This window comes from Petaurus breviceps, unplaced genomic scaffold (assembly GCF_028583685.1).
Source record: "Petaurus breviceps papuanus isolate PSGF00001 unplaced genomic scaffold, PetGlider_PUasm1.0 90808, whole genome shotgun sequence".
Classification (NCBI taxonomy): Eukaryota; Metazoa; Chordata; class Mammalia; order Diprotodontia; family Petauridae; genus Petaurus; species Petaurus breviceps.
The window spans coordinates 12,047,198-12,065,185 of NW_027187349.1; the positions used below are offsets into that span (position 1 = coordinate 12,047,198).

Here is a 17,988-nt window from a genome sequence, read left to right on the forward strand (position 1 = left end):
TCTACCTATCTATCTATCTATCTATCTATCTATCTATCTATCTATCTATCCATCTATACCTGGTGTTGTGCTAAGTGCTGGGAATACAAATGTAACTAGAAAGATAGATAGTCCCTGCTTGGAGTCCCTGGTATCTGACAGGGAAGGCATAGTAGAGAGAAAGTCTGGAGAGTCGGGAGTATATTCTGGAGAGGAATGAAAACATGGCTGGCTTGAGCATCCTCCTTGAAATAGAAGTTCTGAAGGAGAATCAGCCAATGAGAGAAGGAAGAAGAAAGAGAGGAGGAGGAGAGAGGAAGAAGAAGAAGAAGAAAAGGAGAGAAGAGGAGGAGGAAGAAGAGGAAGGGGAAGCAGAAGAGAAAGGAGAACTGGGGCAGCCACAGGGGCAGAGGGTACTTCCAATGTGAGAAGTAGTCTGTGGCTGGAGGTTTCCATAGCATGGTAGTAAAAGTCCTATGGAGAGTAAAACATGCAGACTGGAGAAGAATAAAAGCTGAGGAATTTTTATTTGTTTTTTGTCTTTTAAAATTTTGACCTAGAAGCAATAGGGAATCACTGAAGTTTCTTTAGCAGAAAAGTGACATTTTCAGCCATGTGTTCATGAGCTAATTAAATTGCCTTTGATTCCTAGAAAAATTCTAGCACTTATTATTAAAAGGATGATTAATGACCTTTTAGAAATGGAAGGAATGAGGCAGAGAGCCAGCATGGCTTCATCAAAAAAAGGTTATGATAGAAAAACCTTACTCTTTCTGACATTTTATTGGACTGGCTGATCAGAGATATTCTGTAGATAAGAGTTTATTTAGGTTTTAGCAAAACATCTGACAGTCTCTTGTTCTATTATTGTAGAGAAATAGAAAAAAAAATGTGGGCTAGATGATAATACAACCAGGTAGATTTGGTCCATTCAAAGTAGATTGAAATGGCATCACCCAACTCAAAGAACAGATAATTTATGGAATTAATCCTTGCCAGAAGTTGCGTTAACATTTAGAACCTTAGTGTTTTAGTATGTGTGCCTTACGTGGGTCAGTCAGTCAGTCAACTAATATTTCTTAAGCATGCTAGGTGCTGTCATAAGCACTGGCAATATGAAGAAAGGCCAAAAAAAAAGTCCCTGATCTCTAGGGGCTCAGTGTAATGAGGAAAACAACATGGAAATAACTGTACAAACACTATATATACAGGACAGAATAGGGCTTGTCTCAGAGGGAAGGGACCAACATTTGGGAGGATCGGCAAAGACTTTCTCGCAGACGGTGAGACTGAGGTTTGAAGGAAGCCAGGGAAGCCTGGAGGTGGAGATGAGGAGGGAGAGCATTCCAGACCTGAGACAAAGCCAATGAAAACACTGAGCTGGAAGATGAAATGTTTTGTATAAGGAAGAGTAAGCAAACCAGTGTCACTGGATTGTGCAGTAGTTGGAGGGGAGTAAATAGACTTGAAAGAAAAAAAAAAGGGTCTAAGTTATGAAGGGTTTTAAAAACCAAACAGAGGATTTTATATTTGATCCTGAAGGTAATAGGAAGCCACTGAAGTTTATTGATTGGGGAAGGTCTCCAGGAGATGAGTTGTGGCTTCTTGATTGAAGGAATAAGGCAAGGCCTTGGGTCTCTGTGCTTGTAAGCTTCTCCGCTCAATGATTAGAAGGCACAAAGATCTGCTGAAATGTACAGCCCCCTCTGGTGGTATCTGATGAGCAGATGAGGCAGCCAGAGATAGGGGTTTTGTGACCCACCTAGTATTACCGACTCCTTTCCTTTTGGGAGACAGGGTAGTCAGAAGTGATAGTAAGAAACAAAGTATGAGTAATATAAAGTAGCTACTGGTGGAGAGGTTGTAAGGCATAGGGAATTCTCAAGAGAGAAACAAGTTTTTCCTAAACTGGGGATGTGGAAGGAATCTTGTCAGATCCAGACTTCTTGTCCTAGAAGCCTTGGGGATTGTTGTTGACTCACAGCCTTTGCCTAACCTACTAATAAAACCTAGATTTTCTTCTTCATCATATCTCTTGGATTTTTCTTTATTTCTTTACTCGTCCACTCTCATGTCCGTGTTAAGATGGTTACCCTGACTTTACTTCATTCCCCTAACCCAAGTGGCATACTGATGCTAAATAATTCTTCTAAAATACTGCTCTCTGGGGCAGTTAGGTGGCACAGTGAATAGAGTATCAGCGCTGGAGTCAGGAGGACCTGAATCCAAATCTGGCCTTAGAAACTTGATACACTTACTAGCTGTGTGACCTTGGACAAGTTACTTAACCCCAATTGCCCTGTCTTCCCCCTCCAAAAAAAAAAAATAAAGAAAATATTGCTCTCATCCTGTCATTTCCCATGCTCACATTTCTACAAAAATATTCTAATACAAATTATATTGAACTGTCTGGTTTTCAAAGTGAATTTTAATCTGGCCTTACTCTACCTATACATTGTATATTTTTCATTCTTCCTCAATATGTACTCTCAAGGTCCAGTTAGGCTGATCTCTTTGTTGTCCCAACATATTTATCTCTCCCTTTTAAAAATTCTCTTTGCACATACTGTCTTGATTCCTAGCTTAATACTTAGTTGTTATCTGATTATTTCACATTCATAAATTAACTCTTTCTTGAGGGCAGAGACTATGGCTCATATTTCTTTGTATTTCACACAGTACTGAACACAGGTTTGGCTATATAATGGTGGATAAATTAATAAATGGATGGTGGATTAACTGATTCCCAAAGAATTATGTCAGTAAAATATACAACACTCTAATCTTGTTGAATATAATTTAATCTTTCCTTGATGATTCCAAAAGCACAGGATTGGGCAATATTTCAGGATCATTGTTATGAATATCAATCCTTACTACATTGCAGATACATAGAAAAAACTGTTGAATTTAAAAACTCCAGTTAATAGAGTGGTACACAACTTAGAGTCTACTATGAAGGGCTGTACATAGAAATTCTATATTAATGAGTCCTAGAAATAATTATGGAATGTTTAAAATGTAAGCTATTTGGAGAGTGAGGAGGAAAATAATCCGGGTGAGGCCCAGATACTATAACAAATGAGATGATGTTCCTGAATGTTTCAGTCTGGTTATGGTCCTCTTATATACATCTACATGAAAATATAGTAAAGTGTTATAACTTACAGGTATACTGTCAATCTAGTAAGTAATTCTCATTGTAAAAAAAATTTCTAATAGGAATCTCTAATCCTCCAGCACTACTGGACTCATTTAATGGGGCAGATTTCATGTACTATGTGAGAGCTTCCAGGGAAGAAATTTAGAGGCAATATTCAGATTGGCTCATTCAAGTTTAGAAGCATACTACTTCTATGGAGGTATGGGCTCACTGGCTATTAGGACACACAGATATATGGTATATCTCAGCTCTGTTCCATCAGACTATAGAATTTTTTAGTTGAAGGGTGGTTAGATGACGCGGTGAATAGAGCACTGGCCCTGGAGTCAGGAGGACCTGAGTTCAAATTCGGCCTCAGACAATTAACACTTACTAGCCATGTGACCTTGGGCAAGTTGCTTAACCCCAATTGACCTGCAAAAAAATTTTTTTTTTAGTTAAAGGGGGTTTTAGAGAGAGATAATCTATTTCATCTCCTTCCCTTCCCCCATAGATGAGATACCTAAGTTTCTGAGAAACATTGGCATAAACATTTTGTATTTAATTTTCATGTTTAATTTTGCTGAGATCAGGGCTCTTTCCATATCATGATACAACCCAAATATTGGTTTTATCATTGAAAAATTACAAGTTCTTTCCAAAAAGGCTAATATATAAAATTTTAATGTGGGGACACAGTCATGTGATTTCATATGATGCCCTCTAAGATAATGTAAACAGATCCGCTGTGTCTTCATTGGCAGTGGCACTTGTACAGTACAGCTACCCACAGAAGATGTCCTTGTTTAGTAATCACTGGGGGAGAATAAATTGAATTCAATAAAAAGCTTCTATGGATTTAAAGCCTCGGAGGGAAGTAATTAAATTTAATAGACTCCATGAAGATATACAGTGTCCTTTATGCTGAACTGTTTTTCCAGTTTTCTTCATCACATCTGCACTTGCAAAGTAGATTAGCCTTTTATGCTTCATGTTCTAACTCTTTTGTTCTCATTGCTGTAAAATTAAAAATTTTAACCCCTCTATTAATTTAACATTTTAGAGGTTATCTGCTCCATAGTCAAGAATCTAAAAAGTGTATTTTGGCATTTCAGCTCTAACTGAATTTCTTAGTTCCTAGAACATACAATAATTCTTATTCGTTTTAAAAATTAAACCTCAGCTGCTATTTTTGCCATAAATATTCACTGAAAATTTGCTGCCTAATCATCTTCATTGTGAAAAAAACATTGGCATAAAATTTTGCATTTCGTTTTCATGTTAATATTGCTTTAGAGTTGAATATCTTCTGTCAAATGGATGAACTCATTGTAAATTCAGTTTAGTTCTTTTCTCACAGAAATATCCCTCTGATCCTAATCCGCAGGAAAACAAGTGAGATTTGCCAGTATTTAGTAAAATATTTAAGGTCTCCCCTCCACCCCCCGCACCCTCTTCCCCACCCTCCCGCCCCCAAAACCAAAATGACCTTTAGTTGTAAAGCTAATGTTGTACATCCAGGATTCTGCTCATCAGTTCTCATGGCTCCCAAAGTGAGGTTTTTTCCCCCCCTAATTTCCCATGCTACTTAAATCATGACTTTATTAACTGCTTAACTGTATGATTCAATAAGGTTGGAAAAGGGATACTCTATGCTCTTTTTAAAATTAGCTACATAGGGGTGGCTAGGTGGTGCAGTGAATAGAGCACTGGCCCTGGAGTCAGCTGGACCTGAGTTCAAATCTGATCTCAGACACTTAACACAATAAAACTAGCCATGTGACCTTGGGTAAGTCACATAACCCCAAATGCCCTCCAAAAAACAAACAAATAAAATTGTCTACATAAAAATGTGATATTTTACATCATTAAAATATGTTGGACTTGAAAGCACACTCCCTAGGGTTTTTTTTTTTTTAATTTTAATGTCTGTGCTTGTAATTCTTATTGTTATCAACTAGGTGGCAAATATGTCTTGGATTAGAGAGTATGAATGGAGTGATGGGTCTCTTCTCCGGACATTAATGATTCGAGTATCGAAGAATTGAAGAATTTTATAGCTTGAAGGGATCTTAGCAGTCAACCCATGCCCAAAAGAATCCTTACTATAATGAACTGGAGAAGAAGTCACTTAGCCTTTGGTGAAGGCTTCTCATGAGGGTGATCCCATTACTTTCATTCCAAATCATGATATGTGGAGTACGATCAAACAAAGTATCCAGACACATAATTGAACTAATTTAATAAAATAAAATCATTTTTTATACTATTATCATCTTACTACTAATAAAGAATACTTGGCAGTACATTATTGATGTGAATCCTCCATTAAATCCCAAGTCCCTCATCTTGGTGATCCAAGGTTCTCATGTACTATGCCTGTGGAGAGTAAGTTCTGGTCTGCTCTTACTAAGCTGAAAAGCCTTCCTACATACATCTGGGATGTTTGTTATCCAAAAGCAGAGATCAAAAGAACATTGGTCACCAGTTCCCCATAAAGAGGGAGTAATGAAATGAAATCTTGGATCTTTTGAAGTACTTAGACATACAATGCTGATAATTACATTCATTAATTTAATGCATTTATGGGAGTATACTTTGATGAGAATATATTTAATTAATCTAATTATCCATGAAACAAAGAATAATATATCTTTGGTAAGATACAAAAGAAATAGAATACTTAGGGATAACATAATTCTGAATGCTATTTGCCCCAAATCTCTGCTTACTTTGATCTTGATCTTTTCACTTTTTATATTTTCTTACCCACAGAGCTTTTAGAAATAAATTGAAAAGCTATCCTGGATCTCTCTTTTCTCATTTCTGATTCCCACAATCTTTTGCAGCTTTGGGTAAATCCTTCAGGCTGTGATTATCTAGTTGTTTGAATGTCATCATTCCCCTTATTTTTGCAAAGTTGAATTGTTTAGCAGGTCAGGGTAACACTTGGGGAGATTACCTATGGGTAACAAACAAATCCCATTATCCATATGGATAAAATAGAGAACTGAGAATAGTTAGAAACACAGTATTTCTTTTGTGCAACATACACATCATTTTAGAAGTGTTCTTTTAAAAGGGAATTTTAAATTGCTAAGTAGGAAGAAGGAAATTCTTTGCTGCCCCTTTAAGCAGAACAATATACAATGATCTGTCAGTCTCAGAGATTATAATGAAAGTAATTATGGATTTGCTTTGTTTTCACCTGCAGAGCTCATGCCAGTCAAGGATATCTCATAGAAAGCCATTTTTAAAATGTGGGGAAGGCATTGCAAGACTTGAACAGACTAAGAAAAAGCTTTTCAGAAAGAACAGAAAACAACCCAGCAATCAGATGACCAGGCAGGTTAGCTTGGGCTGCCAGCCTCATTTCTGTTTGCCTCAGTCCCAGGACTGGGGAAAACATAAGCAAGAAAACCATTCTGTGCTGGAATGGCAAGCTAAAACTCGCATGATCACCTTGGGTAAAGAGAAAGAGACAGCTTTCATCCCTCCTCGGGAGGAAGCAAAAGAGGACACTGAAAGTTCCCAATCCAAAGAGAATAATCAATGGCTACAAGAAAGAAGTGATAGACTTGTAAAGGTAGCGAGCACTCTTACACCAGGGGTGAATTGGCCTGATCTCATGCAACAGTATCATGGCCAAGAAAGTGAGTCAAAGTCCCAGACAGATGGGAAGAATGAACCTCAGTTTCTTGATTGTCAAAATCATTTAGACAAAAGAGAGGAACCCACAGATAATCAGGTTCAACAACACTTTGACCTACTGAGTCCAAAGACCCCAGTAGTTCCTGGGAATTCGGGTCTCCAAGAGGTTGTACAGAACCGAGAGAAACAAGTAGATGGGAGCGACGAGAGCCACAATTCACCAAAAGTGTGGTTTGTTCCCTATCACCCAAATGAAAAGCTTGTATCTTCTAGATCTACCCCAGGACATAGAACAGGAGCCAGTCCTGAATTTAAGAAAGTTAATGACAGAATACTGAAGAATGTCCATCCGTTGAATAAGGCCATAAGAAAAGAAAAGGAGTGTATGGTACTCTTTGATCAGAAAAGAAAGCAGAAAGACAAGAGAAGGATAGTCAGCTTGGGAAATGATGAGTTGCCATCTTCAGATGAGAAGAGCTCATTTTCTGGCTCTACAACTTGTTACCATTTATGTCCAAGAAGTGGGGATCTTCCAGATGTACACCATGCTTACCAAGATCTGGACATTTCTGAACCTGACTATGCTAGTGATAAGCCCAGTGAATCAGAGGAGATGGCCTTGAGAAGGCCTAGCAAATTCTTTGTCAAGAAAAGGAGGTCTCAGAAACTATTAGGACAGAAACATGCCTCCTCCAGGGCCAATAGCAGTGAATCAAGTTCTGAAACTATTGAACTAAGAGGGAGCAGGTCTCTGCCCTCTTTTCAGACATCTCCTGACCATCACGTTGTTCCAACAAGGCCTAAGAAAGAGCCAAAGGCCCAAAGTACCACCAGGAGCATCCAGATTCCAGACGTGCAACCACCAGCTTGCGATCTTGTGGCCAGTTTATTCCCTATTTTGAAAGACAAAGTAAACTCACCTGAGCAAGAACCATGTGAATCCATCTATAAAGGTATGTTAAAGTGTCAGTGACATCATTGTGTATGGATTGGATTTTGAAGGTTTGGTTTTATTGCATCTCATGAGTGAATTTTCAGTAGGGAGGTAATGTGGTAGAGTGGAAACAGTTCTGGATGTAGAATTAGAAGTCTAGGCTCTGCTCCTTGCTACCTGGATGGCTTTAGACAAAGCACTTCAGTTCTCTGCACCTCACTTTTTTATCTTTAAATTGGAGTTTTGGATTAGATAATCTCTAAAATCCCTTCCAACTCTAAATCCAAATAATGTACTGTGAATGAATGAATGAACACATAAATTAAAAAGGTCAACTAGCATTTATTTTGTAAATAGTATTTTATTTTTTCCAATTACATGTAAAGACAATTCTCAACATTCATTTTTTATAACATTTTGAACTCCAAATTTTTTTCCTTTCCTCCTTCCTAAAATGGTAAGCAATCTGATATAGGTTGTGTGTGTGTGTGCACACGCACCAGAGACTGCTAAGTAACAGGAATATAAAGAAAGACTGAAGACAGCCTCTGTTCTCAAGAAGTTGATAGTCTAAAGGGGGAGACCACATGAAAACAACTATGATCAGACAAGATATATACAGGATAATTTGGAGATAATCAATAGTAGGAAAGCACTGATTAAAGAATTTAAGCTGAGACTTGAAAGAAGTCAGGGAAACCAGAAAGCCTTGGTGAGGAGTCAGTTATACCACTGAGTGGAGAATGAACTGGAGTAGGGGGAGACTTGAGGCAGGGAAATTAACAGAATATTTCAATATTCTGGTCATGAGGTAGCAAGGACTCACATTATGTGTCAGAGGAGAGGAGGGGATGTATATGAATTATGTTAAGAAGGTAAAATTGGAGGTGCCTAGGTGGTGCAGTGAATAAAGTATGGGCCCTGGAGTCAGGAGGACCTGAGTTCAAATGTGGATTCAGACACTTGACACAATTACTAGCTGTGTGACTTTGGGCAAGTCACTTAACCCCAATTGCCCTCCAAAAAAAAGGAAAAGAAAAAAAAAGAAGGTAAAATTGACAGTATGGGACAACTCATTAGATATGGGGTGTGAGAGAAGAGGGAGGAGTTAAGGATGACACCTAACTGTAAGCCTGGGTGACTGAGAGGATTCTGGTACCCTTGATAGTGATGGGGGAGTTAGGAAGAAGAGAATGTTTGGAAGGAAAAGATGAGCTCAGTTTTGGACCTGTTGAATGACAGATGTCTAAGTGACTTCTAGTTTGAGTTGTCTAATAGACACTTGAAGATATGAGGTGAGGAGAGAGGTTGGGGCTGAGAAAATCTGAGAATTAGCCATGTAGAGATGATAACTTGATTCATGGGCATTGATTAGCTCCAAAGGGAGATAGGATAGAGGGAGAAAAGAAGAGAGATCAGGACAAAACTCTATGGGACCCCCATGGTTAATGATCATGACCTGGATGGAAGATTCAGCCTAGGAGACCGAGAAGCAACAGTCAGAAAAAGAGGAAAATGAGGAGAAAAGAGTCATGAAAATCTAGAGAGAAGAAAAGAGGTTGATAATAAGTCAAAGGTCAAGAAGGATGAGTAAAGGGATTTGGCAATTAAGGGATGAATGATAAATTTGGAGAGAGTAGTTTCTGTTGAAAGATGACATCAGAAGTCAGACTGAAGAGATTTAAGAAAAGAGTTACCATGCCCTATTGGAGGGGGTATGGGAGAAGATATGGGAAAGAACAGATTGGAGGAGGGGATATCCTGTGGGACTGCTATTTTGGGGCGGTGGGTAGGGGAAAAACCGGGAAAAAATTTGTAACTCAAAATCTGGCGGAAATGAATGATGTAAACCAGAAATTAATAAAGCATTTGGGAAAAAAATCTACCACCAAAAAAAAAGAGTTAGAGGGAAGTAAGATAGTCCATTTTCTGGAGGAGCTCATGTTCTAATGTGGAAAGACACATAGAAGAGTTTTTAGCTGCAGGTCAGATGGAAGCTCTTTGTGGTCCTTAGGGTACAGCAGCAAAGCAGATGTTAATGCATGTTTCTAAATGTATGTTTCATGAATAAAACCACATCTGTTTCTGGTGTTGATCCAGTTGACAGTGACAAAGACCTTGGTGGGGGGGAGAATGTTTTCCCCCTGGAGTCTTCAATATCTGTGACTGTAGAGGCATTGCTAGGTCACATGTCCCCAAGGGTTGCTTCCACGGACAGTTCCAGAGGACCAAACTATAAAGAGGGCTGGTAGTCTAGGGTGAGTGCTGCTATATTCCTGGGGCTTTGACCTACCTGCTCATTGGTGACAGTTTTTCAGTGGTTAGTGTTGTTGATGGTAATGTCAACTCCTCCATAAGGGTTATCCTACTCAACAATGACAACAGGGGATCAATCTGAATTTGGGCTAATGTTCTGGATATAAGAGTGTGTGTATGTGTGTGTGTGTGTGTACACATATACATGCTGCTTTTTCTGATGGTCTTGGGTATAGGATAATGACACGTCTACACAGGGGTCTAAGAGAAGGCAGCAATCAAGGTGATAGTGGTGGTTTGACCTATTTGGCACATGCTATTTCCTGCCTCTACCACAGGGTGCCTTGCTGCTTCAGGATTGTGAAGTTTCTCAGCCTGATGTCTTGAGTTGTGATGAATGGTCACAAAGCAGATTATTTTTTGTGTTTATGGAAGAGTTTCTAGTGTCCAAATGCCTCTCTTTTTAGATAGAGAGTTGGCCTTGTAGTCAGGAAGAAGACCTGTGTTCATCTTGCCACTAATGCAACTAGTTGTGTGAGCCTGGGCAAGTTATATAACTTCTCAGTGTCTTAGGCAGCTCACCAAGAATAAGTTATAGAGAAGGTACAGACTTGCACTGGTTGAAGAAGTTTCTCCCAGGGAGCTCCTTATACTTTAGAAATTGACAATCTATGTATGGCCTATGTGGTGATTCCCCTCGCAGACTGGCAAAGTACTGAGGGTTAATAAATAAGCATTGATCAAGTGTCTATGAAGTGGCCAGGGACCAAGCATACAGAGACAAAAACTCAAAGTCCCTTTCCTTTAGGAACTTATATTTTATCACATTATGCCAGCCTGTACCCTGATAAGTAAATGCAAATGTATTGAAATGTGGTATCTTCATTTACAAGTGGATTGTATTGAAAATGATAACAGTCACCTTGTGACTCATGGTATCTTTGAATTTACCTAGCACTATTTACAAGATGTGGGCACCATGTCGCTTTCCAGGTTACACTGTACATATTCATTTTAAAATTTGTTTTGGAAGACTATCAGGAAAGGTCAGCTTTATTTGGGGCTGGAATTGAGACAGCTGAGCAGAAAAAAGTTGGTTTTACTCACCCGCATTATGTTCCTTAATGCTAACTGAGGAACTCTAAGATATTTGGGCTATTGATAATGCAGTTTAAAACAGGGATTTTTAACTGGGGGTTCCATAAACTTAAAAAAATTGATAACATTTTTTATATATATTTTAGATATTTATATATTATATATATTTAATAATTGGATTCCTTTGTATTTTGTTTCCTATGTATTTTTTTATTCCTATATATTTTATTTATGCATTTAAAAACATTATTCTAAGAAGGAGCATAGAGTCTTTACCAGACTGCCAAAGAGGTCCATGGCATAAAAAAAGTTTAAGATCCCCAGTTAAACTAAAAGGAAGAAAGAGAGAGAAGGGAGGTTCCCCTGTTAAGGGTCTTTGGTATTCTTTAATGTTTGCCATAATTGAAATTAACTTTTTATTAATGTAAACTTTTCTTTTTAATAGAAGCTCCAAAAAGACCCACAGGGAAATTACAGGAACTTGAAGAAGAGATTGATAAGCTCCATGGAGAAAACCCTCTGCTTTCCCAGGTGAAAGCAGCAGAAGAGAAAGTAATGCAATTTCTCAGGTAAATTAATTTTTCCTTTTGAACACTAAAAGTTCAGAAAGTTCAGATACCAGATGCCCAAATTTCAGGTGCATTTAGTGTTGCTCTCTATCTCTTCTGATCACTGCTGCAGAGGAAAAGCTGTGTGTCTTTAGGTACAATTTTCTGTGTAACACACTCTTGAATGTCTTCTTTAATGTGGAAGATAGGAACCTGGGCATTTGCCCTTGTGGCATCATTTTAAGGACAATGGAGTTTTTTTTTTTTTTTTAAGCAATCGGGGTTAAGTAACTTGCTCAAGGTTACTCGGCCAGTTATTTCTGGGTGTGGTGCTGAGTGTCTGAGCCCGGGATTCGATCTCCAGGTCATCCCAACACTGGAGCCGGTGCTCTTACTCACTGAGCCACCTGGCCACCCCTAAGCAATTGGGGTTAAATAACTTGCTCAAGGTTACACGGCCAGGTGTTTCTGGGTGGGTGCTGAGTGTCTGAGCCCAGGATTCGATCTCCAGGTCATTCTGACACTGGAGCCGATGCTCTTACTCGCTGTGCTACCTGGCTGCCCCTGGACAATGGAGTTTTATGATATATAGGCATAGCAGAGGGATTGACATGTACATTTATTGCTATAGGGAACTCTAGGATGAGGGAACTGCATCCTTGGGAACTGGATAGGGAAATATATTCTCCAAGGAGAAAAGGTTGCTGAAAGATGAGGCAAGGAGGTCTGGGAGTGTTAAATGAGGAGTATTTATCCTCCTCCTAACCAAATATGATGAGAAGTATGAGAAATGTATATAACACTGGAAGGGATAGTCAAGGAGGCAGGATCTTCTGGGATGAGACATGTTTCCCTGGGTTCAGGAAGGCGGAAGGAGTGTGACTGTTGGTTAACAATAGGACACAGTTCCAAAGAATGCAGTAAAAGGGAAATACACTGGCAAATGGGAGTAGTATGGCTGGAAATATGGAGATGGGTAGTGCTTGAAAGGGAAGGGAGTTTTCCCCTTTGACTCTGAATGACAGATTCTGAGAGGAGGAGTGAATGCTCTAGCCATGGGAAAGTAGATTGCTCCCTCCTTCTTAGTAGCAATAGAATCTGTGGTCCAGGCCCCATTTTCTGAGAGCTAGGGGAGGATAGTGGACTCTGGTCCTCAGAGCCTCCCTGGGGTTCTTCCAGATTGCCTAATCTCCAAAAGGCCTTCTGATTGGGTAGTCACTGATTATGGTCAGCTAAAGGCACAGTTAATTTATTTGCTCTCTCTGGTCAGCAAGGGCAGCTATGACCCAGGTATTAGGAGAAATTAGTTATATTGTGAGAGCAAACTATTTATTTTAAATTTAATACAAATCTCTTTCTTGTTTGTGGGTCTATGTTCTCCTTATTCTCTATTCCTAGTGTAGGCAGCTATATACAATTGATTCCTTCTGTTTTATCTTTCTGTAAAGTTGCTTACTGTGATCTTGTAAAATAATCAAATTGTGTAATTTTGAACATCTTTAATAGCTTTTAATAAGCTTGTTATTCTGTAATTTCTCTAAAAGAGGTAAAGAAAGGGGAGGGGTGTGGCCCTTTAAGACAAAGAGTCGGTTTAGAACTTGGCTCTAGAACTCAGCTCCATTTTCTCAATTACAGAATGTTAAAGCTGGAAGGAACTGTAGAGATTGTCTGTCCAACTCCCTCTGATAGGGCCAGGCAGTCAGGAAACTGGAAGAAACTGTTGGAACAGCTGGTGGCAAGACGGACTGTGAAGAAAATGCCGGAAATGTTAGTATGAGTGTAGAAAACTCTACAGTGGTGACTTTGGGGACTAGAGCTAGAGTTAGCATGATCAGTGTATTAGAAAGAAGGGTTGGGAAAAGGCAAATAGAGTTGTGAGGAGTGAGGGGTTTAGGTGTGATTCTGAAGGAAACAGATATAACTGAAGCAAAGAAAATAATAGCATCATAAAATAGGACTTTAATGTTTTTAGATCTATTTAATTATTTTATACTAAACTTCTCTATTTTTGGGATTTCTTCTGATTAGCTTGTTAATCAATCAGCTCATTTATGGATTCTTATTAAGATACATAATTCAAGTTCATTACAAATCTCTTTCTTGAGGATAAGCAACATGGTATACTGGAGAAAAATATGGCCTCAGAGTGAGAAAGAGCTGGGTTCAAGTCCCAGTTCTGACATTGATTGACTTTCAGATGCTGGGCAAGTCTTCTCAGAGCCCCAGGTAACTGTCTAAGTGACAAGGTGCCCAAGAAGACGCAGATCTTTATTGGTTGAAGAATTTCCTCCCTGGGAGCTTTTAAAACTGATGAGACACAAATCTATTTTTCAAAAGCTTCTTAAAAATTAAACTTAAAAAATAAATGGATACTATCCTCTCTTTGATTAAATGCTATCAGGAAATTTGAATCCCGAGAATTATTACCCATGAATTCAGACTTCTCTAATGCAGCTTCCAAGTCTCCTTGATTTGACTTGAGTCACCGATGGCTGTGACCGCTGGGTGGCAGTATTGGGATGGAATCTTGTAATATCTTTATCTGGTTTAGAAATGTCAGTCAACCCCCTTAAAACTATAAAATGAGATTATCTTCAATCAGTAGGTGTTAGCTCTGAGAACACGTAAGCATTTTTGTGCCCTCATATTTCTTTAGACAGACGGAAATGTGCCTAGTATTGTATAGACTGGTATTTCTCTGAAAAGATGTTTTTTTTTTTTTTTCTGAGTCTTAAAAATCTGGCTGGGAATGAATTAAAATATTCTTAGCTAAGAACACTTGCACATGACCAACAAAGCGACAGCAAGAAGACTCCACTCACATTTTCAGAGTTGTTTCGGTCTTCCTTTCAAGCTGTTCAGTGATAAGATGCATCTTTATCACCATCCAGCCTAATAGCACGTACCCTGTTAGTTTGATGGAGTGGCATTGAAAAGTGAAATATTGTCCCTGGAGTGAGGTTGAGTCAGTAAGTAGAAAAGACAAGTCAGAGGAAGTTTAGTAGATCAAAGCATTGGACAAAGAATAAGGAAACCAGGGGGTGGCTAGGTGGCTCAGTGAATAGAGCAGCAGCCCTGGAGTCAGGAGGACGTGACTTCAAATACGACCTCAGACACTTAACACAAAACTAGCCTTGTGACCTTGGGCAAGTCACTTAACCCCAACTGCTCTACCTTCCCCCCTCCAAAAAAAAAAAAAAAGGAGTTAGGAAACCTGATATTCTTTTCTTAAATCTGATAACCACATGACCATAAACAAATCACAATTTCAATACCTCAGTTTCTTCATTGCAAAATGGATCAGGTGATTTATTGAGGCCCCTTCAAGCTCTAAGACTCTGTAATTTTCTGAACTAATATTTGAAAGAGCCATTTAATGCAGGGTTAATAATTAAACTCTAGGGAACTTTTATAAAAAAGAACCCTGGAGTCTTTTTTAAATCACGCTGCTTAGACAGTAAGTTGTAAATTCTTTAAATGTTTTTTAGAAAAGAATGAAAAAGAAATAGTTCAATGATGTCAGAAGAACCATTGATATAGCAATACAATGCTTTAATTTTTGCAAAGTATTTTACATATGTTGTGCCTTATTACTCTGAAATAGTTTCTACATTATTATTTTCATTATATTAATTTTATAGACAAGGGGAACTCAGAGAGGTCAAGTGATTTATTGAAGAATGTACAGTTCAATGTCAGTGTCAAGCACTGGGTTTGAATTCAGGTCTCTGATGACTCCAAATCTAGCACTCTTTTCACTCTATTGCACCCTGGTGATTTTTTAGTACAATAATTTTCTGGATAATTGAAACATCCAGGATCTGTTAAAAAGGAGATGATGGCATTTGTGGACCTATTCCATCTATCTTTCATTCAGTGGTTTCCAAATAAAATAATTTTAGACCACAGGTTACTTGAGAACTTGTCCATCCTTCCTTGCATAAATGTGGTTAGAGTAGAGAATTTGTCCTTTGTTATTCAGGGTCTTCTTTTCATCATAAGGGACTTGAGAACTGTGATTATGGCTTTTATGTTGTTAATATTCAAAAGTGACAAGACATTGTGGGAAAGCACTGAGTTCCTTTGGATCTTATCTTAAAGCTTAGAGCCAGAAAAAAAAAGAACTTTAAAAATTATGTAGCTCATCCCTCTTATTTTACAGATCAGGAAACTGAGGCTTAGAGAGTTGTAAGTGGCAGAGCCAAGATTTGTATGCAGGTCCCCTGATTCTAAATCTCCTTTCCACTTAACTCTTTGTTGCTATAGATAGATATATCCATACCTATATCCATATGGATAGACATATTCATATGGACATGGAAATATAGTCATAGATGTAGATATAAAAATGTATCATGAAGCAAATAAACATGTAATGTGTGTGACCCTGAACTCTCCTTTTGACTAGAGCACAAATAAGTCACTTCAAGGCAGAAAAGGGCAAAGAGGTGAACTTTTCAGATGAACACTGGAAAGAAGAAAATCCCCGAACACAGCTTACAAAGGCAAACCTGGAAAAATGGACAAAGTCATTTAGAATCTCTAGGAAGGATGATGACACAAAGGAGATGTTGGTGAGTTGCACTCCATGATGCACAGGGAAAAGCAACAAACAAAATTCTCTCTATTACAACCCTTCACTTACTACCTATGCACACAATCGGCACAATTTCTATTTTCCTTTTTTTTTTTTAACTTTGTCTTATTGTTTATTATTACCAAGACTCTTCTGAATTAAGTCTGACTCCATCTTTCCTTTCTCTTTCTTTCTTTCTTTCTTTCTTTCTTTCTTTCTTTCTTTCTTTCTTTCTTTCTTTCTTTCTTTCTTTTTTTCTGTCTTTTTTTTTTTTTTGCTTTTTGGAGGGGTGAAAGGCAGGGCAATTGGGGTTAAGTGACTTGCCCAAGGTCACATGGCTGGTAAGGGTTAAGTGTTTGAGACTGGATTTGAACTCAGGTCCTCCTGACTCTAATAGTGCTCTCTTCACTGCACCATCTAGCCACCTCTTTCCCTGGTATCTCATCTTGGAAAATACCTTAGCACAAAATGACACTTCAGCACTGGATTTCAATGTTTATTTATTTACTCCTTTGACATTATGATGGATAAGTTTTTGAGTTAGCTCTTGCTTAAATTTACTGTATCTGGCATCCTTAGGATGGTATGACAGATTTAAATAGACATAAACAGGAACCTTTCCAGTCATTTTATTTTGTTTGAATTTTGAACAGATAGAAGTTGTGCCTTGTAATACTTAGTTTTCTTTTTATCTTTTCATTTCCCCACCCCTCATTCCTCATTGTTATCATTGCTGACTTATTTTCTGGTTTTTCACCTTTCCAATACCAGCCGAGCAGGGGAAGAAGGAGTGAGCTCAGCCAGTATAGTCAGGCAAGGAGTTCTGTGGGCTGTTTCTGAAACATGGTTTATCAATCAGCTCTTCCTGCCCTGGAACAACCCCAGCATTCTACCAAGCATCTACCCAGAGACCTTACACTTACCATGACAGACAAAGGAAGAAACTCAAGCATTCAATACCTCCTGCTTCTGAGACTGGTCTCTCTGCCTTTCTGCTCACTACTTACTCTCTATTCACCAGTAGGTCAGTTTGATTGGTCATGGATCAGCTTGTTTTCTGATGCCTGATTCTTTCACATACCTCTCCTAACTACAGGGGAATGCATGGGGGAGTAAACATTCAATCACTGTACGTACATTCATCTCACTCTTGCTTTTTCCCCATAGCCCCATCAGGATGTAAATGTGTCAGGGAAGTCTCCAGAGAAAGCTATGCATATAATTCCAATCACCGTCCTCCATATTTAAATGTACTATATTTTGCTTTGACAGGTTCACTTTTGCCATTTCCTAGACTTTTGGGGTCTGTATTTCACTTGGCTTCTTGATCATATACTTTTTATCTTATTTTTTTTTTAAGTATGAGGACAGTGATTTAGAGATCACAAAACCAAATTAATCTTCCTGACATCTTTGACCTGTGTCTTGTGACTCGATCAGGATAATTAATGATTTTTCCTGTAGTAGGCTCTTTGAATTTCCCCATAACAAAGCTTGTTAGTCTCAATTGACCATTTTAATCTCAGGCATTGTAAGAAGCAAACCACAATAGAAATTTAAGTGCCCCACAAATGGACCTAGTGTGCTGCTTACAGACTCAATTCATTTTACTACACCACAAAGTCAATATATTCTTTCTTCTTCTTTTAGAAAGGAGCCTTAAAAGTTAGACACTAAGGACCATATAGTATCAGAGCCAAAAGGGACATTAACAACCTTATTTCTGCTGCATCATTAAATAAATGTGAAATCAGAGAGTTCACTTCCCCCTTCAAAGTCAAATGGCAATACCAGGAACTGAACG

General features: G+C 38.5%; 1 protein-coding gene across 1 annotated transcript in view; it reads left to right on the forward strand.

The window, feature by feature from the left end:
- The first annotated feature begins 203 nt into the window (after positions 1-203).
- Positions 204-17,988, forward strand: part of LOC138147885 (centromere protein J-like) — a 51,141-nt gene continuing 33,356 nt past the window's right edge. The window contains exons 1-4 of the mRNA XM_069070548.1: positions 204-392; positions 6,336-7,725; positions 11,506-11,629; positions 16,017-16,182. Coding sequence (XP_068926649.1) covers positions 204-392; positions 6,336-7,725; positions 11,506-11,629; positions 16,017-16,182 — 1,869 coding nt within the window. The remainder of the gene's footprint in view (positions 393-6,335; positions 7,726-11,505; positions 11,630-16,016; positions 16,183-17,988) is intronic.